At 35.7% G+C, this 25,927-nt stretch overlaps 1 protein-coding gene across 1 annotated transcript in view; it reads left to right on the top strand.

The window, feature by feature from the left end:
• Positions 1 to 890: 890 nt before the first annotated feature.
• The window catches only part of LOC138713089 (U-scoloptoxin(19)-Sm1a-like), a 40,769-nt gene continuing 15,732 nt past the window's right edge, over positions 891 to 25,927 (top strand). The window contains exon 1 of the mRNA XM_069844844.1: positions 891 to 1,196. Coding sequence (XP_069700945.1) covers positions 1,064 to 1,196 — 133 coding nt within the window. The 5' untranslated portion in view covers positions 891 to 1,063. The remainder of the gene's footprint in view (positions 1,197 to 25,927) is intronic.

The following is a 25,927-nucleotide window of genomic DNA, read 5'->3' on the forward strand; positions in this document are numbered from 1 at the left end:
TAGCTCAGTTGACTAACGCGTGTTGTTATAAAATCCAAATCCTAAATCCTATAAACGCAACTTAGTAGGTTCAAGTCTCTTCACCTCCCAAAAGGTAAAAAGGTAAAAGGTAAAGGTATCCCCGTAACATGCCATGAAGGCACTTGGGGGGCATGGAGGTAGAGCCCCATGCTTTCCATGACCTCGGCACTAGAATGAGGTGGTGTGGTCGGCACCACGCTCTGACCGCCTTTTACCCCCGGGAAAGACCCGGTACTCAATTTTATAGAAGGCTGAGTGAACCTTGGGGCCGTTCTGAAAGTTTGGCAACGAGAAAAAATCCTGTCACCACCTGGGATCGAACCCCGGACCTTCCAGTCCGTAGCCAGCTGCTCTACCAAATTATTACAAATTTTAAAAAAAGTATTAGATATGAATGCAATTCACAAATTACGACGTAGTAGATAGAGAAAAGAGAAGGAGATTGAGTGTATGTATATTTAAGAAATGGTAATAAAGAAGTAGAGGTAGTGACATCTAGTAACTAATATATTAACTTCTTGAGTAATAGTTGAATGGAAAAGTATACGTGTGTACCCGGGTACTAGAAAATACTAATGAACTGTGAGATGAAGTTCAAACTGTGAGGTAAAGTCTTTATCTCACTAGTGGAATAAAGTAATGTTGAATAAAAGCCTACTTTACAAACGCAAAAGTACTTAGTAAAGGCATGTTTTTCGTTATGGTCATGGATAAAAGTCTCTTAAATGAAATTGTCGTGGTGAAATGCGGACTTGCTGAACAGAGGACTTAAGATTCAGTAAAATGTTAACTAACGTAAGGAGGATTTAAATCATGTTCCGTGGCATCGATCCTTAAACTGTTCGTTAATTAATGAACGATCACTTCTCACGAGGCTGTCGACCGAGGAGGAGATGGCTTCCGCGGGACTCTGACGGCGGCAGTGCGGGCAGGACTTTCTCCCGCGCCGCGAAGGCCTTGCGCGACATACGGGTCGGTAAGGCAGGCGGCTGACGGCTCGTGCATCACGTCGATTGCGATAAGGAGGGGGCCGAGCCCCTATATGAGGGGCAGCGCGCCGCGCGCCGGCAGTCTGCTGTGGAACACCATGGAACCTGCACGCTGCTTGATGGTCGCTGGCCTCGCGCTGCTGTCCGCCACTTCGATCTTGCGAGCGGGACCGGCGCCGCAACAAGGTGGGCTACGCACATATGTAGTGGGCAGAGTGTACAGATGCGCTCGCGCCCGCAAACAGTATACTATTTTCGCTGTAAGAAAAATCCTAATGTAAACATAAGCACGTTGCTGTCATACCCGTGATTGGCTCCCAGTCGAAACACTCACACGACGCAGGAAAATATAGTCCGTATTTGGAAACCACAATCTTGTATTAATTGAACATAAAAAATTGAATTCTAGTTGTTAAATACGATGAAACATTTCACTTCACTCATATGTAAAACGTTATCTATACTAATAATAAATCTGTAGCCGAAATTTTTCTGGTAATTTTCGATTTTCCAAAAATAATTGGTCCTAACATATATAATTAACCACCCTGAAACCGAAAATCGCTTTTTTTTTAATTTTTGTTTATATGTCTGTATGTTTGTTACCTTTTCACGCGATAATGGCTGAAGGGATTTCGATGAAAATTGGAATATAAATTAAGTTCGTTGTAACTTAGATTTTAGGCTATATGGCATTCAAAATACATTATTTAAAAGGGGGGTTATAAGGGGGCCTGAATTAAATAAATCGAAATATCTCGCTTATTATTGATTTTTGTGAAAAATATTACATAACAAAAGTTTCTTTAAAAATAATTTCCGATAAGTTTATTTTTTGAAAAATTTTGATAGGACTAATATTTAACGAGATAAATGAGTTTTAAAATTACAATAACTGCCATCTAAGGCCGTGTAATGAATTAAAAAACAAATGACTTCGTCTATAAGGGGCCTTGGACAGCAACAATCGAAAGCTATGAAAGATAGCCTACAGAGAATGTTTCTGTGTTTGTATGAAGTAATATCGGAAGCTAAATTAACCGATTTGTATAATTAATTGTTATTTCACCATTCGAAAGTGTAGTTTCTCTAGATGGACCTAATGATATAATGTTATTACAGTAACTTTTGAGTGAATCGAGGACAGGTAAGATTAAAATAACTTCTTATGCACAGAAAACTTGATAGGCTATTCTGTACATTCGTTTCCTGTATTTCCTAAAATAATTTTTATGACCAAATGAATGGTCTCTGGTTCAAAATGATCGCATTTTAATTATTTAAATACAATTTAAATTAAGTAACATGTTAAACGATTTATCCTTCTATCAAACACGAATGTTCCCTGGATCAAATGTCCTATTTTAATTATGTAATTACTTTATATTTATTTCTAACGAGTGCAGCGGAGCGCACGGGTACGGCTAGTGTAAAATAAAAGCTACTGTTATATTTTGTTATGTACTATGAACGCGGATGAATACCAAAAGTAATACTGAGGTAGTCTGTTCTTTTAACAAGCTGGCGTCACTTGAGCTCGTTGTTGTTCACGTAGTAAGCACGTGGTACTGAAGTATGGCTTCTGTATCCTCGACTGTCCATTGTGAAGACATAAGACTTAAAAATAATTTAATTACAGTAATTATAAAATAAATGTTTCGTAAGCAAACGAATGCATAGTAGTGAGGTTAGGCCTACTTGACGAGTAACGGGAAATGTTTGACATGAAACAGAATGTACCACAGTAGGCGGAAACACGTACTGAGAATCTATGGCGCCAAACAGCGGCCAATGAAGCCTCACTTCAGTCACGTGCTATTGTTTACATTAGGATTTTTCTTACAGCGAAAATATTATAGACGGGTGCGCTAGTAGGGGTAAGACCAACGAGTTTATAGAGTGGCCATTGCGCCGCCATGTTTTAAGCAAATAGAAAGTGCATCCGCCATTTAATAAGCGCCTGAAACAAAGTGGGCGTGACGATGAGTAAGGCTGGAGACGAGTAGTTGTCAAAATTTCGTTTGCATAAATCAGTTAAACTGAAGTGGAAAAACCTAGTGTTTCGTCAAAAATTTGTCTTACGTGCTAGTGATGTAATATAAAATATAGAACTTATGTAGGCCTACGCGATTTGATGTATGACTAACGCTAAATTTAAAACACTTGAGCTATTCCTAGAAGGAAAGCTTAAGAATGACCTAGCTGAACAAAATTGCCATGTACGTACGACAAATATACTGAAGGAAATGTTAATATTCTTAATGCAGGTCGCATTAAAATGACTCATTTCACTGATTATGTTATGTTAGTTATTTAGAAGTGTTCTGTTTTGCATTAAATGCGCTGATAGATCAATGCATTATTAGAAAGTTATTTCTTCATTGATTTTACACATAGGTTTCTTATGGGAATGTTAAAACCCTACGACCTATAGGCTACCCAAAGAACTCCCGGTATATTTCAGTCACTATACTCCAGTAATGTCAACTGATGCCCATAGGAGCAAGCGCGCGCTTTAGAGCCCAGGAGAGCCTGAGCGCTTTACAGCGGAAAGGAAAGAGACAGACGAAAGAGGTGGTGTATACCACTTGGTCGAGCTATATACAGGGATGGTCAGTATTGATTCAATGGATAAAGGGAAGAGAACTTATTAAAACTCTATCCATGTTAATTTTTAGATTTGTCTGAGAAGTATAAGTGCATTATAAGAATGTAAGTTTTAATTTTAATGCTCTTTTTTCACAAGGTTGATTTTTTTTATTCAAAAGGAATATTTTTTCAACTTTCTTACAGAAAAGTTAAATTTTCAAATATGGTTGTTTAGTAGCCTTAAAGGTACTGAAACAATGTTTTCGTAAATCTAATATATCGTAAATACGTATTACTGAAGACGGTGTATTAAAATGTTTGAAAATATTCGCATTGAAAATGTTTGTAAGAAAATGAATTAACAAAGCAACTACTGTTACATCATAAGCAAAAGATACGTGCCCATGTGTTGTAAAAATGTCAGCTCTATATCTTCAGCACATTTCGAGAAATAATTTAATATTCTGATGATAGGAAGTTGCTCACAAATATCACCTTAAAAGCATAATGCGATAAGAGTTTTGTTATGTAATATTAGTTACACTTAAAACAGATACAGTACCTAGGTAACTTTGCTTTGTACTGTAATATTGTTTTGATTAGTTTATTGATTACTTTTGTAAGGCTAAAGATACCATCAATATAAATTCCAACTTATCATGTCATACTGAATCTCTTTCTTTTGGATATCACTTTCTTTATGAATGATGTGTTTCATCCACTTAATACAGTATAATATTATACTACTATGGAATTTAAGTGAATATCCCTTCTTAACTCTCTATTATGTTATTAAGATTTAAAACACAAGTGCAATATTAAGAAATCAGTGTTAGTACTTTTGTTTTACAGACAATATAGATAATATTAAACAGAAAGAAGCCATATAAAAATAACGACATAAAATTTCACGTTCCGTTTGAAGTTTGTGCACCACTGTTTTCTTAATCCAACAGGCTGCTTATTCATATACATAATCCGTCCTCCTCCCATACCTAGCGCACGACGTCAAGGTCAGAAAAATGCGCTTGCTTTGACGTCACTGGTCTACAGGATCAAAAAAATGTTCATACAACATAGGGTCAAAACTTAATGGTTTTTCCCAGGAAAAAATATTTCTTTCCTTAATTTATTTTTGTTATAGTGCTTATATCGTTAGTAAAATTACGAAAACAATTACATCAGTAGGTATATCTAGCAAAGAATTAATATTACTTTAAACAAGTATTTGTGTCTTCTATTACGTTTTCGTTAAGTTAAATAATAATGCATGCTTAAATTGGTTAATATTCTGGCGTCAGAGACGTGACAACATGTTCAGCAGGATTCATTCAACTGGTGTACTCTACACAGACGTACAGCTCAGCTGAGTTCAAGCTCCCTGTGCATAGGTCTGCTGCCGAGCGGAAGGCAGTTCAGTACAGGGTATTCGATAAACAACTTATAATGTCATTCACAGTTCAGGAATATCATGTGTTATTAATTAATGGACAAAGTCGTCGTAATTCAAGTGAGGCAAGAAGAATGTACCGTCAATGGTTTCCTCAAAGAAGGTTACCTAATCGGCCTAGTAGTTTCTCAACGATTATTAGAAACTGGGAGTCTCTTACCCCGTTTCGAAAATCACACAACCAGAAATTTCTTTTAAAATGATGCTCCTTCACGCAACCGGGAGAGCTTAAAATTTTGCACTAGAAAAAAATTCGTGTGATTTTCTGCAGTAAACCATTATTTTTTTTATTTTTTTTTTAGACGTACAATAAAAAATGGAACAGTATTGTTAAATAAAGTAGAAATTTGCCATAATGTTCTATTAATGAGATTAAAAGTTTGTATTTGCTGCTCGTTTTATGTAAACAACAGTTGTCCTGGCCCGTCCCTGCATTAGAACAGAGCATCTGTTTTGTACCGGTATGTCTGTACCCGCTTGAGCTGTACTGTGTACTTGTAAACCCCTCCTCCCCATCCAGCAACGTTGCAAAACGTCTAATATTGTAAACTTCAATATAATAGGGATATCTTATGTGAAGCTTTACCGTTAGATGGCAGGAGCGTTCCATGCTGCACAACTTGTTGTAGGACTATCTTGTATGATATTATGCTACAGTTGATTACGTTTTCCCGCTTGTTGGTTTTCTGTGCGTGTCAAAATTATATTTATAATTATTTTGTATAACCTAGTATAATTTAATATAATTCAGTATTTTCTTACCTCATAATTTAATTTAATTTACAATAAATAATAGCGTAGGCCTAAACCTGTATGATATTGAGCGATTCCCCTTAAGAGATGGATGGGGAAATCTGCAGTATGCAGAATATAGATACGAGTAAATTGAATATTCATGAACCTAAACGAGAACTTTAAGAACGAGGTGCACGAATAAAATGAATAAATAAGAATAGAAACTTTATCGAAGGTGAATATTACCTCTTTAATCATTAATATTGTAAGTACCATACACTAAAAATAGGATATGCAACCATCAATGTGTTTTTTTTTATAGGGAAGTGACTATCAAGATTGAATTCCTCGTATTTTTTCTCTAGTTGCAGAAAGATCAAATGCAATGTTTGATAAGATGATATAATGTGATCGCAGTAGTATCACGATTATTCGTGCGTTTTGTAGGTTAAGGACATGCAGTTTTGAATACTATGTAGGATGATTTTGAAAATTGGAAGTAAAAACACGATTTTAATAATTAGTTTATAGCACATTAAAAACATTATTCACGAAATGGATTTCACTATGGATCGTTGCTGGGTAACTTTCGGTGCTGGACCCCGGACTCATTTCACCGGCATTATCACCTTCATATCATTCAGACGCTAAATAACCTAGATGTTGATACAGCGTCGTAAAATAAACCAATAAAAAAGCTATGGATCGTCCTGGATAATAAACATCCCAGTTAATCGAGAGTTTACTGCAGGCGTAAACTTCGAAGACTCCAAGAAGTATTGAGTATAATCTAAGCTAACATAGCTTGCTATCGAGGTTGCACCTGATTCTATTAATTTTTCTTTTCTCTTTTCCAGAATTAAACTGTAGCTAGCAGTTCCTTACTTGAAGTAGTTATTATTTCGAGTCGCAATTTAATTAGTTACATTTTTTAAGGTTTAAAGCATGTATTCAGAATATTTCGGGATCTGAATGAAGACAAAAAGCTTTCCCTGGTTTTCACAAATAGGAATACAACAAACATTTGCCATTTTGAGTTGTTTTTAAGAGTATTTAATGCACTAATACACTACGTAAATCCTCAATGTTTATATACCAGAAAACAAATGCACACGCAAAGCGCATCCCTCAAAGAACACGTGCGCTATCTGTTGGTGCTAGTTCAGGATATCCCTATTAGTAAAATATTGCAATTATAAAAAAAATTGTAAGGACATTTTTTCTTCCTTATGACATGAATAATCACCAGTTAAAATAATGACACTTATACCCGGTACACCCTGTATAATGTCGCGTCCCGCTGGATCGTTTTCAAAATTAGTCAGCCGTTTTCCTGTTGTTGATAGTCTGAAGTAGGATGTGGTTGCAGGTTCCTCTTCCTGACTCACACCTCATACAGTGACTGGCTACCATTCTGGGATGTTGTAGAAATTGCCGTTGTTGGGCTCTCTTGGCATCTCCACTGCCTACTAAGGGCGTAACTCACACGGCAGTGTACATTGTTGACTTTGCAATGCATGACAGACTCGCTCGTAAGGTTTATTATTGTTGTTTATTGTTAGTAAAATAACATGTACAAAAATACAGTCTTAGTTCTTCCCTGAAGGGGTAAAAATCTGGTGCTCAGGGAGTTATCTAAACACATACTTAACACAAAGATAATTATTTGACACAAAGTGGGACAAGAAAAAAAATATAAGAATAAATTAACTTTAAAAGTACAATTTCAATTTTAACAATTTAAATCATACAAATACATACACAAATTAAATCAACATATATTGTTTAACAATTAAATTCCTAACGCTATTTTTGAAATTTCTGATACTAAAATGTTCCAAATTTGGGTATTTTTCAATTATTTTATTATATAATCTTGGACCAAAGTAGGTACCATGGCTAAGAGCTGTGCTTGTGAAACACTTTGGTCCCTCTAGTCGTATAAAATTGGATATTTTAGTTCCATATTTATGACGATACAATTTGAATTTATTACGATTTTTATATATGAAGTTTAATAAGGCAATATAATAAATTTGTATAATTGTCAAAATATTAAAATCAGTGAACAAAAGCTCGGTTGAGTAATCATTTGATTTATTAAGGCATATTTTAATTACTAGGAGCGGATTTTATTATATTTGCAAGTTTTATTCCTTAGTTGTAAATCATATGGTATCGTTATATGAATCCACTTAAAGTTATCTGCAAACGAAGGTCAAGATTTTATAGTGCTCTATACTGGCAGAGATACGAAACTTGCGTCACTGAAAGCAGAAAGTTTACTGAATACAATGTACTATCACTAATATTTTTAACTATATTCACAGCGACAAAAAAGTAGGAGGTATTACTTTTCAGCATACCCTCGTAGAACTCCAGTTATCCGGACTGATAGGGGGTATTGTGATCCGGATAATTGGGTCGGTAATGAAAAGAGTCTAGAAACAACAGTAGTAAGCTACTTACTTACTGGCTTTTAAGGAACCCGGAGGTTCATTGCCGCCCTCACATAAGCCCGCCATTGGTCCCTATCCTGAGCAAAATTAATCCAGTCTCTTATCATCGTATCCCACGTCGACCTGGTTGGCAAGTTGGTATAGCGCTGGCCTTCTATCTATGCCCAAGATTGCGGGTTCGATCCCGGGCCAGGTCGATGGCATTTAAGTGTGCTTAAATGTGACAGGCTCATGTCAGTAGATTTACTGGCATGTAAACGAACTCCTGCGGGACAAAATTCCGGCACATCCGTCGACGCTGATATAACCTCTGCAGTTGCGAGCGTCGTTAAATAAAACATAACATTTAACATTTCATATCCCACCTCCCTCAAATCCATTTTAATATTATCCTCCCATCTACGTCTCGGCCTCCCTAAAGGTCTTTTTCCCTCCGGCCTTCCAACTAACACTCTATATGCATTTCTGGATTCGCCCATACGTGCTGCATGCCCTCCCATCTCAGACGTCTGGATTTAATGTTCCTAATTATGTCAGGTGAAGAATACAATGCGTGCAGTTCTGTGTTGTGTAACTTTCTCCATTCTCCTGTAACTTCATCCCTCTTAGCCCCAAATATTTTCCTAAGCACCTTATTCTCAAACACCCTTAACCTATGTTCCTCTCTCAAAGTGAGAGTCCAAGTTTCACAACCATAAAGAACAGCCGGTAATATAACTGTTTCATAAATTCTAACTTTCAGATTTTATGACATCAGACTGGATGACAAAAACTTCTCAACCGAATAATAACAGGCATTTCCCTTATTTATTCTGCGTTGGATTTCCTCCCGAGTGTCATTTATATTTGTTACTGTTGCTCCCAGTAGTAAGCTACTGCATGTATTAAAAGTGCAAAATGATTATAGAACTCAGTTTATAATGCACAAAGTTACACATATTTAAACAAAATATTATTTTAAATGGATTAAAATTATAAAAACTCTTCATATTCCATACAGAACAGAACTTTACTTATGTATGGTAGTACAGTACACGAAATAAAAAACCTAAACATATGCAACTTTCTTTGAATAAACAATTTCAAATTGTCCTGAAACGTGATTCGGGTAAGTTTGGAGTTCTACTGCATAAGCATATTATTAAGGGGTTAATGTATATTTCAGCTTTTAGCGCATATAAAAGCACATTTTGTTATCTTTTAGCAGTCTGGTGATTAAACCAAGATTAAGATTACGGAAAATCGGAAAAAGGATTGCCGTCGTTTAGGCCTACATCCACGGTGGTTTAATTGAGGTTTGTTGTTAAATTTTATTTTATTTTTTAAATTATTTCTACTGTGAAACATTGTGCCTCTTGATTAATTATACCATTGGTGTTATCTTTGAATTGAGCAGATTTTTTGTATTCGACAGATAATGGAGAAAAAATGGGAGTATAAGGGTACAGTACATCAGTTATTCATAGACTTCAAAAGGCATATGACTCGGTTAAGAGGGAAGTATTATATGATATTCTTATTGAATTTGGTATTCCCAAGAAACTAGTTCGATTAGTTAAAATGTGTCTCAGTGAAACATACAGCAGAGTCCGTATAGGTCAGTTTCTATCTGATGCTTTTCCAATTCACTGTGTGCTAAAGCAGGGACATGCACTATCACCTTTACTTCTTTACCTCGCTCTAGAATATGCCATTAGGAAAGTTCAGGATAACAGGCAGGGTTTGGAATTGAACGGGTTACATCAGCTTCTTGTCTATGCGGATGACGTGAATATGTTAGGAGAAAATCTACAAACGATTAGGGAAAACACGGGAATTTTACTTGAAGCAAGTAAAGCGATCGGTTTGGAAGTAAATCCCGAAAAGACAAAGCATATGATTATGTCTCGTGACCAGAATATTGTACGAAATAGAAATATAAAAATTGGAGATTTATCCTTCGAAGGGGTGGAAAAATTCAAATATCTTGGAGCAACAATAACAAATATAAATAACTCTCAGGAAGAAATTAAACGCAGAATAAATATGGGAAATGCGTGTTATTATTCTGTTGAATGCTTTTATCATCCAGTCTGCTGTCAAAAAATCTGAAAGTTAGAATTTATAAAACAGTTATATTACCGGTTGTTCTGTATGGTTGTGAAACTTGGACTCTCACTCTGAGAGAGAAACATAGGTTAAGGGTGTTTGAGAATAAGGTGCTTAGGAAAATATTTGGGGCTAAGAGGGATGAAGTTACAGGAGAATGGAGAAAGTTACACAACGCAGAACTGCACGCATTGTATTCTTCACCTGACATAATTAGGAACATTAAATCCAGACGTTTGAGATGGGCAGGGCATGTAGCACGTATGGGCGAATCCGAAAATGCATATAGAGTGTTAGTTGGGAGACCGCAGGGAAAAAGACCTTTGGGGAGGCCGAGACGTAGATGGGAGGATAATATTAAAATGTATTTGAGGGAGGTGGGATATGATGATAGAGACTGGATTAATCTTGCACAGGATAGGGACCGATGGCGGGCTTATGTGAGGGCGGCAATGAACCTCCGGGTTCCTTAAAAGCCATTTGTAAGTAAGTTATCTTTGAATGTCATTGATCTAAATATGAAAAGCTCATGACACAGATTTTGATTGAATAATAATTATCCACACAAGTGCTTAAGCTAGAGAAGGAAACAGTTTATGGAATTCCTACACTCTTGATCGTGTGTTTGTATCGTTGCGTTGAGAGATGATAATGCTGTGAGTTATTCCGAAATATCGTAAGAGATGTTTTTTTTTTTTTCCTTTCATAGTGCTGCATAACTAAAAAAAATATTAGCTCTTTATTCTCAGACATTCTGTACACAAAGGGGAAGTCGACTGTGCAAACACATTTTACTCAGGACACAGCTTAGTCCTACAGCCCAGTATCGTCGTTCACTTGTTAACAGCAGTATCAGGATGCGTTGTTCATATGTTTGCTCTGTGGCGCCATTAGCACGAAGGAAAATATTTCCCTGATTAGCATGCTACTTTGACTTTTACTCCTCCTTCTAAGGTCCGTAACACACTTGAAGAGTTTTCGCTAGCGAGAAATGTGTTGCGAGAAAGAGGCGAAGAGCCTTCCTCCACACACTTTGCGAGTTCTCGCTATCACAGATCACATCTCGCTATGATCAGCTATGCACTGCCTTCATGCAGAGGGCATTTATCTGATTATAGTTAATCACTCGTTGGGGGAAATATTATAGGTTATGTATTTAGTCGTACTTAAATATATAACCTGTAAGTATATTGTCGTACTTTACAAATTACGTACGAACGCTATGTTGAATCTGAGTATTCAGATGATGAGGAAATGGAGTTACATGAACATATTTCGTTAATGAAAAGAAAAAGTAGGCCTAAAATTAAACCCAGAAATATCTGAAAATCACATTGTATCTTACGAAAATAAGGGCGAGTTTTGTACACTGGTTTCGATTTGAATGATGATACGTTTAGGCGTTATTTCAGGTTGAATGGACCAAAGGTTTTTTGCCATTCATGATATGATAGAGGATTCTTTGCTATGTTGTGATTAAAATTACGTAAACTGTTAAGACATATAAATATATTATTTCAAATGTTTAATGAATACTATTAAATCGCATCAAAATAAAATATAGCCCTATTTATTTTCAGATAATCTGATATTTGTCTCCAGATTTCTTCTTTAAGTTCCGTGTTTTTATAGTTTTCATCCCGTGTATCATATAAACAGGCCTACGGGTGACATCGTACAAGTTCGATAAGTTTCTGACTGCAATTATCAGCCATCTTTCCTCATTTTCAAATAAAAACAATACAATTCATCGCCACCTGTGATATCATTTTCTACACTCAATCGTCATAAAGAGTATAATTGTCAAACATCTTTGATAAATGTGTCAAGAAAATTCGCTGAGCTACCGATTCCAGCGAGAAACTCGCGCGAGGTTTTTGCCTCGAACGAGAATCTCTTCCAGTGTGTGGACGTGCATTTGAATCCAAGTTATCAATTTTTTAATTTTCTCGCAACACATTTCTCGCTGGCGAAAACTCTGCAAGTGTGTTACGGGCCTAATCCGTTTATATGTTGAAATATTGGTCTCGATTTTCATTTGCTATCTTTTAATATCTAACTGTGTATATAATTGCATTGCTAAAATGCATGGTTCATAGTTAGAATTATATTTATTAAAATTACACAGGACTGGTTGTTTTATTGAGATTCAATTTATATCTTCCTGTGCTCAGAGATTATGAAGTGACCGCGAAGTTGTTCCGAAGGCCAAGTGCAACAACAGAATAGCGTTAATAGACGTTCAGCTGTTACTTTCTAATTGGTCACGCATGCGCATTAAACTGTATCAGGAGTATTCTGTACACTACAGTGAGACATCAGATTAACGGTATTTATATAATAGTTATATTGTGTCCTGTCAAGTGATGTAAATCAATAGAACACTGATAGATCTTCTCATATGAGTCACCTAGAATCAAACTGTACTTTATTAAAAAAATCTGAATTTTCAGAAAAGACGAAAACTAGTGCAGTTAGACTCCAAACGGTGATTTTACTGCGGTACTAAAGTTAAGGCAGATAAATTGCAGTTTGACTATCACATTCCCTACAAAATTCTACATGACTCAATTCCATATTTTATAATTTGGAGAAAGTGCAGTTTGATTCTAGGTGACTCATATGCAACAAACGAAACAGCTACTGCCAGTTCAGAGACGCGTGTGTTTATATCACTTTATTCTTTCGTTGGTCAGATTTATATAATGCCAAATGATTGATCTGTATTTTAAATGCTATTTTCTCAGTGCCGTTGTACTCTGGCCAGTGAAAAAATATTCTCTGACCCGTCAATACATTTAGAAAATGAAAATTACCATGGTAGACTTCTTTTCGGGTGACCTCCTTGAATTATTACTCACCACTACCTATACTTTGCTACTACGTCTACTACTATTACTACGAAATAGTAATATGCTTTACAAGAGCGGTATGTTGACGTTTTCATGTTCGAGGAAAAGATTGAAAAAGCGAAACGTAGTTAAGCTTTTTTAATTCCCGAGAACATGAAAACAAACATACCGCTCATGTATCGTACATTATTTTGTGCGAAGATCGTTTATTACATACCTGAAAGACAAATTTCTAATTAGTTGCAATGAAATCTCCATCTTGGTTTCTGTTCAATGACGGCAACTTTGGAAAACAAATATATCTATCTTCAACATTGTTGCTATGAAATGTTTTCTGTGTTTACTATATTCCAGGAGGCCGTGATATACGTCTGTCTTTTTTTTCCCCCAGTTTATAAATGCGAACTTAAAACAAACGGTAAGGTTATGTAATGATTAATTTTTCATTTTAATATTTTAACAATATTATTTATATAACATATTGCAGTAATAACATCGGCAAGTTTGTTGATTTTTTCACGGCTTCCTTAATGTTACTTGCATTACAAATGCAGTAACTTTAGTGGAGTTGTAGAGTTTACTTAATTTTTGTAAATATTTAAAAACAATAATTAACAGTGCAATTTAGGTGAAATTGCAGTGGTAAGTTTCCAATTTATAATTATTACGATGTTAAACGTCTCTAAAAATAATATGTTAAAAGCCTAAAGCAGTAAAATGAATATGGCGCCTAAGCGCTAAGAAGAGGGAAATTGTTATGTGTGTTACGTTGGGAATACTGAATGTGGTATTTCACACTTACCGCGTATTGGTTCTGTGCGGAAAGCAAGCAAATACGCACGATCTCGCACAAATGTTTTTTCTTTTAGTTTTGTATCACACGTTATTGCATAATTATCATAGTTTGAATGGATGTAATTCTTACGTACAACAGACGGGTCCTACAATTTTATTAATTATTCTTGCGTTCATATTTAGTATAACTGATACTTTCCTAGTTACCGTCACTTATTGGAAGCTATATTTTATTGCCAAGGTTTACATTCAATCCGTGGCAAAAACAGCCCATGAAGGGCCAAGTCCGACCAACCGGTTGCTGGCGTAACGTCCACATGACTCAGCTGAGGTGAACGATCATCCAGTTAGTATAGAGATATCGTGTGGTCAGTGCGATGATTCCCCAGCCATTATAGCTGGTTTTCGAAGCAGGATCTCTACCTATCCTAGCTTTCTAGGTTCACTTTTTCTCTGTTTTTGTTTACATAATTAGTAGTTTTTTTTTTGCCGGCGTTTCATGATATCTAATGAAAGGATTTGGGTGTATGTTATTTCTCTTCCATTGCATTGAGATGTCTGGAAATCCCTAATCGTCATTGTAGAATTCAGTATTGCGGTCCGCTCTTAGAAAGGACCAGACTGACTCCGACATAATTCGCAGTTTTCCTCGTTCACCTTAGCACAGATATGAGGTCCGGACCTTGGGAGTTCCCTCGTGGGGCGAGGTCACCTTGCAGAATCTTCTGGTCGCTGAGCGGAGGTCGTCTGTGTGAAAGAGCAGAGAAAAGGAATCGACCGGTGCCATGATTCATCAAAATGACGCATAGACTACTTTCACACAATCCTTGTTGCACTCTTCCCAAAGAAAGGGTGGGCCGACTCTTGGTGGTGGAAAGCCTACAGCGCGATTCACACGGTAACATTCGACGGTCCGGCACCGTAATAAGGAATGAGACACGCTAAAGTCTGTGTGATGTATCTTGTCTCGCTGTGAAAAGAGAAAGGAGATATGCCTTACTTCGTCTGTATTATTGTGGTGATGGGGGAGTGGAGCGATGCCGTTCATCCATCCAGTGGCGGAAGGGACTAGTTGATACATTCTGTAGCACAAAATAAAATAACAAAATATCTCTCTTCGTACTGTGTAGTTCCGTCACTGAGCTTGTCTTTCAAGAAACTGAGTTCCGGCAGCCTGTAGAATAACAAGGTTTTGAAAGGAATCCTGAAAATTTACAACCCTCTTATAATCTCCACCCTCATTTGAAGGGACTTGGCTTTATTGCTACTGAGACAAGATAAACCTTACCAGGTATAGTATTCTGATGTAGACAATGACAATTTAACGTGAAATAAAAACAGAAAATAAGGTACATCTTACGCAATTATCCAAACCCAAAATTACATAAATAGCAGAAAATAACACAAAGGTCAATTTGTCCAGTTAATACAAAATAATTACATTAAAATCTAATTATACAATGAAGTCCACCGCTGTGGAGTAATGGTTGCCATGCCTGACCGTGAAACGAGCGGGTCCGGGTTCAAATCCTGTTGGGACAAATTACCTGGTTTAGGTTCTTTCCAGGGTTTTCCCTCAACCCATTAAGAGCAAAATACGGGGGGGATCCAGGAAATAACGACCGTTTTGTTGTAATAATTAAAAAAATATATTTATTTGAAAAAACAAAGTCTGTTACATAACTGAAGCTTCCTTTACTTCTCTACATAATCACCACCTACATTTAAACATTTGTCGTATCTGTTCACTAGCTTTAGAATTCCCGTGTTATACTCCTCTGCCGCCAGTTCATTAAGCCAGGTGTTCACTGTCTTCTTCAACTCTTCATCACTTCCAAAACGCGTACCACCCAGAAAGTCTTTCAGCAATTCGTCGAGTGATGTGCGCCTGTCTTGCAAGATTCTGTCGTTCACTTTAGTCTTCAGGTCTTCTGTGATGAGTGATGGGCGTCCGGGTCGAGTTTCATCGTGGACATTTGTTCGCCCATTGTTGAACATTTCGCACCATTTTCTCACATTTCTTTCATTCATTACAGTATCATTATACACTTCTTTCAATTGCCGGTAAATTTCTGCAGGTTTCAAATGTCGGGCATTCAAAAATCGAATCACACTCCTCACCTCACAGTCGGCGGGATTATCAAGCACGTCGTTCATTTTGAAGTAACACAAAATGCACAATGGCGACTTGTTGGAACCAGTACTCACAACATTATGAGAACACATGTTAAGAAAGCCAGTTGACCTTCAAACAAGGAAGGGGAGTCAGCTGCGCGGCGGGTATGCGCGAACGGTCGTTATTTCCTGGATCCACCTCGTATTAATGCTGGGTAACTTTCGGTGCTGGACCCTGGAGTCATTTCGCTGGCATTATCGCCTTCATCTCACTCAGATGCTAGATGACCTTAGCAGGTGATAAAGCTTCGTAAAATAACTAATTAAAAAATTACACAATGTAAACAAACCACCATGACACTACTTCACATAGAGAAATTTTAGATTATTAAGAAAAACACTGAAATAGCTCCGCGGCTAAGCGATGGGCCACAAAACCGAGCATTCAGAGTTCGAATCCGGCCCAGGAATACAATTTGTTGTTATTATGTTGGATTTCACTAACAATCATCCATTTCTAGATGTGCAACAGTTTCTAAACAAACAGTGACTTGAGCAGACGCTGATGAATCTGGAATCATCTCTCCGTGCTGATCCTTGTTTCTGATTCTACATGTGAATACACATACATAATAATTTGAAGATAATCCATGTTAATTAATTTAATTAATCCCGCAAAATTACAATTCTTAATTAAATAATACAGGTGAAATATTAATTTTCTCCCATTACATACAGTATCGAGTCATCTATAAGTGCCTCAATGTTTTCTGAACTTAAGGGGAGAGGATGGTATTTTTTAAAACGTTTTTCCTATTTGGTGTAAAATATTAATTTTTTGTATGTGGAGAGCTCATAGTTGTAGGAACTCAACCGAATATAAATATTTTGAAAAAAAAAAAAAATTATTTGGGACCCAAATTTGAAAAAAAAAAATATACCCAATGCAGGATTATACTAAAACCGATATATCTAAACAGTTTTTAAAGATAGATTCAAACTTTTCTTTGCAATGTATTTGCAAAAGCATGTTCTACAAACTGTCTGTAACAGAATTTTGATATTAGTCCCTACGTTTGTAAAATAAACAATTAAAAGTTAATCACAATTTTCTGATTTCCTTTCTTGCAAACAAACGGACGTATTTTTAAAATGAAATTAATTAACAAAATTCTGTTACAGAGAAAAGTTGCCTAATAGTCTAAAGAATGTGTGTTCTAAATTTCATGCATGTATCTTTAATAGTTCAGAAATTATATTTTTGTCTGGCAATGTAGCAAAAAAAAAAAAAAAAAAATGAAGTTATTGGAAATCGATAAAAGTGGGCGTGTGATTTAAAAATCCATAGCGCAGGAGGTTTAAAAATGACGTCTCAACATCCGATAAGGGCACAAATACCCACAAAAGTTATGCTATGCATTCCACATATATCACAGAGTATTTTAAAGAATTTTTTTTTTAATTTACTCATTTTTCACCAAAAAATACCATGCTCTCTCCTTAAAGGAAAAGTTCCTATTTTTTTCCTTTTCAGTCTGTCTCAGGGCTCGACTCTTGAAAAAAATTGAAAGGAAATCACCATGTGACAATAGATCTGCAGTACCGGCATTCCTATATCACGATACAAGGTTGGGAAGTGCTTTTTACAAAACCGAGGAAAAGTTTGAAAAACGGGCAGAGCAGGTTTTTCAATTTCTGAGATTTTGTAATGTACTTCACAAACGTGTATTGTACAACATTTTATGCACGATCGTATTTTTAAAATTGCAAATACAATATAATTTTGCATTGAAAATGTAGAGCAATATTATTCCAAAGCCTTCGAAAAACTGCACTGTAATGGTAACTAAGTAACGATAAGTGCACTGTAATGGGTCTATTTCAGTATAGTTTTATGTTATGAAGAATGGTTTCCCTAGCAACAACTTTCAAAGCCTAAAAGCAATAGCTGTAAATACAACAAAAAACACGATTGTGCAAAAATGTAATTTTAAAATCAATTCCTTAATGCTTGTTGTTAAAAACATTTCAAATTTGATACTTATTTGTAAAAATAAATACAATGACATTGTCAGATATTTCATTAAAATTGTTAAATCTTATTATTGAAATAAAACCATCAATTGAACATTTTCTACTTTTCATTTACGACTGGAATAGGAATTAAAATGAAAGTGAAACAAATCATCTCTGGTCAGTTCATTTAATTTGTTATAAACAAAATAAAAATTACAGACTTTCATTTAGACTACCTATCTACCTCTTTACTTCATGTATCGTATTGAAACACACAAAATAAAATTAGACTTAAAATCAATAAGAATAAATTTCTGTAATTTACAACAAATTAACATTTTTCCTTGTAGTTTTTAAGTGAGTTTCGAAACGAGTATAGAGTGAATAGATACAGCTGAGCTCTGGGTCTCCGATCATGCGCAGTGTCTTGTGTCTAGGACTTTGAACATTCCAATACAATGGCGCAATCTCTGTTTGAGTAGGCCAACTACATTAAACTGTGATAGCTATTGCTCTTATAAGGGGAAAAGGTGGACTTAGATTCGTAGGAGAAACCGAAATAATGTACATTGCTAGAATAAACTCTCTTCTATTTGCGTGGGGAACGAACTCATAGTTTTTAGGATCCCGTCCTCATGTCATATATTAGAGTTCTGAACCCGTGACACAAGGCTCGAAGTGTTAGCAGTCAATGACGGGAGTGGGATTTGTGCAGTTGTGCCAAATAATCGGCCATAAAATCAGGAATGCCAATCAATATGAAAGTTAATCGCCCGCTCGTTCATTGCTCAAACATCGCTAGCAATTTTTACGGCAAGCGTCAAACAGCTTTCACGTGCGCACGCGCCAAGAGTTGGAACGGAGAGCCGCAGTTTCCGGTACCGAAACAAAAGAAGAGAGAAGAAAACAAAAACAAACGACTCATGTGCTGTAACATGTCTACTGCTTTCCTGCATAACAATTACATTTCGTAAGTAAACAGCTTTCTTCGCGGCATTTCATTCATGTCATGAGATTTCGTTTTCTGACCTGCAAAATTCGTCACGAAATGCAATAAAGATGTTGCTATTTTTCTGAAATCGTTTACATGTAGACCCAACACACAGTAGGCTATAACTCTATTACATTTTTACTACGTCAGACTACTTTTGACCAATAAAACGGTATGAAAGGACGTGTTTCAACCAATCATGGCTGTTATCTTACAATTTTGTCACTTCCTTTGCATTTGTTTCTTTGTTTGCCAGCATTTGAAACTGCACATTCTTTACAGTACTATAAAACATGCTTTGCGGTCGTCATTTGTTTACGGCATGTATAGTCAACTGAAAATGGCGACTCCGTTCAAACGTTTTGGTGAAGCTAACATTAGTGAAATAGAATTTCAGTAAGTCAATTAATATTTTATTGTATTAGAGTACTTTATTTCTTCTAATCTCTATATACTTTTTTTTTCTAATTGTGTAATAATCAATTTAAATCCCACTCGAGTTTTGATTTTCTCTAGATAAATCAAAACCTCTAGTGAGATTACTGTTGGCTATTTCGTTTATGTGACGTCATTCCATTTTTCGACCAATGAAGTGTAATGAAATTCAACCAATCACAGTCACACTTTGCGATAATTTTTGCAGCTAGATTTATCGTTATCAGTTTATCGCATGGTCGTTCTTTTGTTTAGTCGTTGTCGCCAACTGTTTGCCCGTAAATTGATGATCATGAATACATTAAGATGCAACTACACGGTTAAACTTTTCTTTCAACTTTAAAGCAATGAATGCAAGATTGATATTTAATATTAATTAATATATTTACGCAGTGAAGACGACGTTCAAAACGGCGCACCATGTAGACACAAAATCTTCATGCATCTTAATTGAACGTACCTTTTAAACTTGATTCTTTGAATATTCTTCCCAGATTGCGCGCATACGCGACTGGAATATTGAACTGTGTCGATGCAGCTTTAGTTCCGTTACACACTACAGCGAGAATGTGTTTGTCGAGCTATAAAAAATGCTTTCGTGTAGCATTGAGTAAGGCACGGCTGACATTGGTCCTACTCCCACAGGTAACTTAATTTATAATTATAGACTGTGAAATTTGTATTTTGTGAATGAAATTAAACAATTAATAGAAAGTCAGATGTCCAAATTTATATAACATCATTGCATATCAAACCCAAAGACCTTGTATAGTATGTATATACAAAATCTTTGATCAAACTCCTTCCGTATGGCGTAATAAAATTCGTGTTTTAATTAGGCCTATCTATACAGAGATGCTTCACTGTGTAGCAACATGTCTCGCTTTGAATACGACATAAGCATTGCTATATAGCTGTCCCCACACATATTACTTTCTTAGTTCTGGGTGTAATGTGTAATGTAACGATGAAGTATTCAAAGATAAACCACACATGTTAGGCCAATTATACAGTGTTCATAGATTTGATAAGAAACGTAAAAAATTATATATTACAGTTATATGAACACTAATTAGTGTTCATATATCTATAATATATAATTTTTTACGTTTCTTAACGATGGAGTTCTAAATAAAGTACGAAATTATACTTCCACATCTACATCTTCATCTTCTAATTCCATGTCCATTGTAGGCTATTTGAAAAAATTACATTCCTTCATTCAGATTTGATAACTGCGTTTTCAACAATTCTTTATTTAATTAATGTATTAATCAGGTTACTGTAATTATGTTATAAAATCTTAAATTAAATTATGATTTCAGCAGATAATGGAAATGTATTTATGGTATAATAATAAGAGAAAAGTGCAGTACATGTAATTAACATTGTTAAACCTGTATTTCGCTTTTCGCAATTGGCATTACTGAATAATAACATCGAATTTCTTTATTGCAGTAATCGATATTCATCTATTTCAACTTCACAATGCTGAATAGGTTAAGTATTCGTTAATATACAGTTATTAACATTTTGTGATCGAATTTTATGGATATATTATTTACATTTTTATTTTATTCACGAAATAGTCCTAATAAATGTCACTCGAGGTCTGAGATTTCCCAGATAAATCTCACAAGCAAACGTTCTGATGGGGGCAGATAAAAAAGTTAATTTTTTTCTTCCACCATGTTAATAATGTCAAAATAAATGCTTATACAAATTTTGGCCACTCGACCGCAATTACGAGGGCCGTAAAAAAATAAGTTCGCCAGGTGCCGTTAACAGAAAAAAAAAACACAATTTCATTGGACAAATTTATTGGAACGGACACAGCAATTGTTGAGCTATTTTTCAACATATTTTTCATCGGAATTGAGACATTTCTCATATCATGGGATCGACAGAGAGAGGTGCAGACGCAGTCAAACGCTGGTTCCGATCTGAGGCGGCTGACTTCTACGACACAAAAATTGATCCTACAGTATGACAAATGTCTTAATTCCAGTGGGGGATATGTTGACAAATAGCGCAACAATTTCTGTATCTGTTTTAATAAATATTTCTATGCAATTGTGCTTTTTTCTATAAATGGCCCCAGGGAAAATCACTTTCTGGACGGCCTCGTAATTGCGGTCGAGTGGCCAAAATTTGTATAAGCACTTCTTTTGACATTATTAAAATGGTGGAAGAAAAAAAATTAACTTTTTTATCTGCCCCCATCAGAACGTTTGCTTGTCAGAACTCTCGTGACATTACTACAGATAATGAATGAATGAATACTAAATGAATGAATGAATACTAAATGAATGAATGAATAAATAAATACATAAAGTTTTTATTGTCATGCGGATGAGTATATGTTGCCTAAATACAATAAAATAATATATTAGAGTGTATAATAAAATAACATATAAATAGGTTAGGAAACAGAAACGTAAATACGAATAAAATAAATTAAATTAATTAAAAATATTTACATTGCTATCAAGAGATTTCCTTATATTATAAAAGGGATTGCCCACAAGGCATTTATACAACAATTTCTTAAATTCAATAAAATTTAAATTGTGCATTTCTTGAGGCAGTTTGTTAAATTGACGATGGTTTACAAGAACTGCAACATTCTTGAGGGGATCAGGGGAACCAGAATATTATATATATATATATATATATATATATATATATAGTTTTCAGCCTTAGACGTTGTTCTGCTTCTAGGACTGGAATGCTCGGTAAAGGAAGATTGTTGGACGTTCAGTCTACATGGATATCCCATCCCATTCACGTCTCCGAGCTTTCACCTACTTGGCAATTCTGTGCGTTGCTTTCTTTTAGCTTGTTAGCTTTTACTATTAGATGTGAGATAAAAAGTTCTTGGTTACATGCACTTTACGTATTTTGTAAAATTCATGGCGATCACGTGCGTTTTTTTTTTAAATACAAGCATGTTTAGCCTGCGGTTTAAATAAAACCATACATTTTGAAATTTGGAAACTTTTTCTGCTGTAAGAATGTGTAACAAAAACATCTATATACATAATTTGAACTGGTAAAGGAGATTACGGGAAAACGGTTGAACGGATTTTAATAAATGACACCTCATTTAGAAGCTTGGAACCCAAAGTTTTTCAGAAAAATAGTAGGTTTTAGTGAAATGTCAATTTTCCTACATCATTTTCCTATTTTCCAAAATCCATCTTTCGTCAGTTTTGAGAACTAATTGCATTTCAGTATAAAACAAAACACACACTACAATAAACAATAGGCTATTACACGAAGGCCATGACCTGCAGGATTGCTGACATATTTAGAGCTCAAATTAAATTGGTTATTAAAAACTTCAAGACTTGCTAAAATAATTTATACGTCTGATTCTGCGGTGTGTAATTTTCTGAGTGCAGCTGTATATTGGATATTAAAATCTACAAAACTTGAGGTGGTTTGATGACATTATTACCATTAGAAATGAAATATTATTATAGTTAATGCCTTGATGTGACTATTTTTCATTAATTATACATATTAATGACATATTGATGATATGAAAGTGAAACGGTTTGGGGTTATGTAAGTAGATGTAGAGAATATGTTAAATTAGATCTTCATTTCTATAATTTACTGAGTGGCGGCTATATAGTATATAGTAACTACAAAACTTACGTAAGATAATAATATTATTAAAAATAAAATTCTTTTATAGTTATTAATCAAGTGGGATTGGGTCTTTTTCATATACTTAATGGGGGTGTGGTGTAGATATTATATGCGTCATTCTCTTCAGTATTGGCTTGAGAGAGCGCAAAAATTACAGTTCCTAAGGAAAAACCAAAAGGTATTACTTACTGATAAAATAAGAGGCCTACAAAATTTTGTAGTCTCCTGATCATTTCAGCAAGATCTCTTAGCAGGATAAAATGATTCTACCCTCTACATTTCAAGCTCTACATGCAGCAGCTATACCAAGATGCTATGTCTATTGTTCGAAAGCATAGCAAACCTGACATTTTTTTAACTTTCACATACAATCCACAATGACCTGAAATAGCTATTGCTTTACTCCCACATGAAAAACCCACTGATCGTCCTGACATTGTTACTTGCGTTTTCGCGTTGAAACTCAAAAACTGAAGGTGGATAGGTTTAAGAAAAAGTATTTGGTATAAAAAAAAACACTCAGAGAAAATATATTTCATTACTATGGAAGCAAATATCTTTCAAAATGTCTGGTATTCTTCATTGGAAATAAATGTGAAACATTTTTATTTGAATGTCTAATGAAGTTAGTTTGCAGCATTTGCTGCACAAGCCACTAGTTAATAATAATTTAAATCGACAGTCATCTTATGTCGTAATAACTTACCCTAAATTGCTTACGTAGGGTTGCTAAGATACGAACGAAATCGACGAATTGAGAGGAAAATCTTTGCTTTTAACGTGTATATGTGTATCAACTTCATTTTAGCATCACAAGCAGTTTAGTTTTATAATTGCTTGATGGAAGCAGGAAGAATTTAACAGGTACAAGTTAAAAGAGCAGAAACATGTAATGATTGACGCGGTGTGTGCGGTATATAATTTTGTAATTTCCTTAAAACTGTTTGATAACACCTACTGCTAGAGTTTTAAATTCTGTGTGACAGATGCCGCTACAGGTTTGTGCTAGTCACGTGCTTCACAATGTCTCCGTCAGATGGTGCTGTAATGCACAACAAGAATATTGACGTTGCGCGTTTGTTTTTAGGAACGTTTATGACAGCTGCACGAAGTCGATTGTACTTCGATTAGGAATATCCTATTCCATTTATGAGACCGCAAAGCGTTGTCCCTGGGGGTCGGTAATTATTGTGATCGAGGCCGTAAGAAGGAAAGTGGCCCCATGGATAATAACACAGACAAGACTGCCTTGCTTCAGTCCACCGAATGTGTATACACCTTGATGAGAAGGTTGGTCTGTGTTATCATTGTTGTCGAGGTGTTTAATTCCTATCAGTTGTGCAATTATTTGGGTGCCAGTTACTAATTTCTCCTTGCTAATAGGTGTTGCCTGAATACTAATTGATTACATAAACTCTTAATTGTGCCACTGCTACGTAAACTGAGTGCTAGGTTTGAGTCATTGTGCTGAATTGACTGGCACTCATAACTAGTGATGGAGGAAATAAATACCGATATATTGAAATTGCAATATATTGCAAACCTAGTTTCGATAAACGATATATATCGCAGAAAATATATGGGCTATTCCATATGAAATCGATCAGTAAAAAACTCGCATTTTTTAATACTCTAATTTTTCCCTACTTATACGAGATGCTGAGGGGAGTGCATTTTCAAAAATATACTATCGAAAGTCAAATGGTTTTCGTATTATTGGGCGACAAATTTAGCGTATTTTATAAAACCAAGCCTCTTTCAGCGCTCAGAACTCTGGAACCATTTACTGCAGAACATTGAACGAGAGCTTATTTTGAAGCTGACATTTGGTAGGATATGTTAAGAAGTAATCCTTATTTTTATTGTACACAGAGAGACAGTTACTCTGATTTTACTTGCTTTTAGGCTTTTTGGCCATTTGTAAAAATGTAAAAAAATATTGAGAAAATACCTTGCATTATTAAGAGGGATTCGGCATTGTTTGCTTAGTGCCACGGCAATAAGTTTCGAGGGTATTAAATAGATTATTTTCACACGCCTAGACTTGAACGGCGCAGTATCGCAAGCACTGGCCGAGAGCTGAAGATAAGAGAGCGTTGGGCGTCATTTTACTCCTGTGTTTATGAAAACCTGTGATAAAGCTAGCACAGCCGTGACTGCTAGACGACACATCACGTGTTTGTCTCCTGGCCTTGCTTGTCTCGGCTAGCTCCCGCCTCACAGTCAGCTGGTTAGTTCACGCGCGTACTATTTATTTTCTTGAGGGTAGCTGCGAATATATTGAATAAGCAGTCGTGGACAGCCGATAAGGGGTGGTCCTCCAGCTTGGGGGTTGGGCGAAGGGCTAACAACCCATCACCGTAAAAAACAGCTTGTTACGTATCCCTATAATAAGAATATGGGAAATGGGTGTTATTATTTGGTTGAGAAGCTCTTATCATCCAGTCTGCTGTCCAAAAATCTGAAAGTTAGAATTTATAAAACAGTTATATTACCGGTTATTCTGTATGGTTGTGAAACTTGGACTCTCACTCTGAGAGAGGAACATAGGTTCAGGGTGTTTGAGAATAAGGTGCTTAGGAAAATATTTGGGGCTAAGCGGGATGAAGTTACAGGAGAATGGAGAAAGTTACACAACACAGAACTGCACGCATTGTATTCTTCACCTGACATAATTAGGAACATTAAATCCAGACGTTTGAGATGGGCAGGGCATTTAGCACGTATGGGCGAAT

This window comes from Periplaneta americana, chromosome 14, assembly GCF_040183065.1.
Source record: "Periplaneta americana isolate PAMFEO1 chromosome 14, P.americana_PAMFEO1_priV1, whole genome shotgun sequence".
Taxonomy (NCBI): domain Eukaryota; kingdom Metazoa; phylum Arthropoda; class Insecta; order Blattodea; family Blattidae; genus Periplaneta; species Periplaneta americana.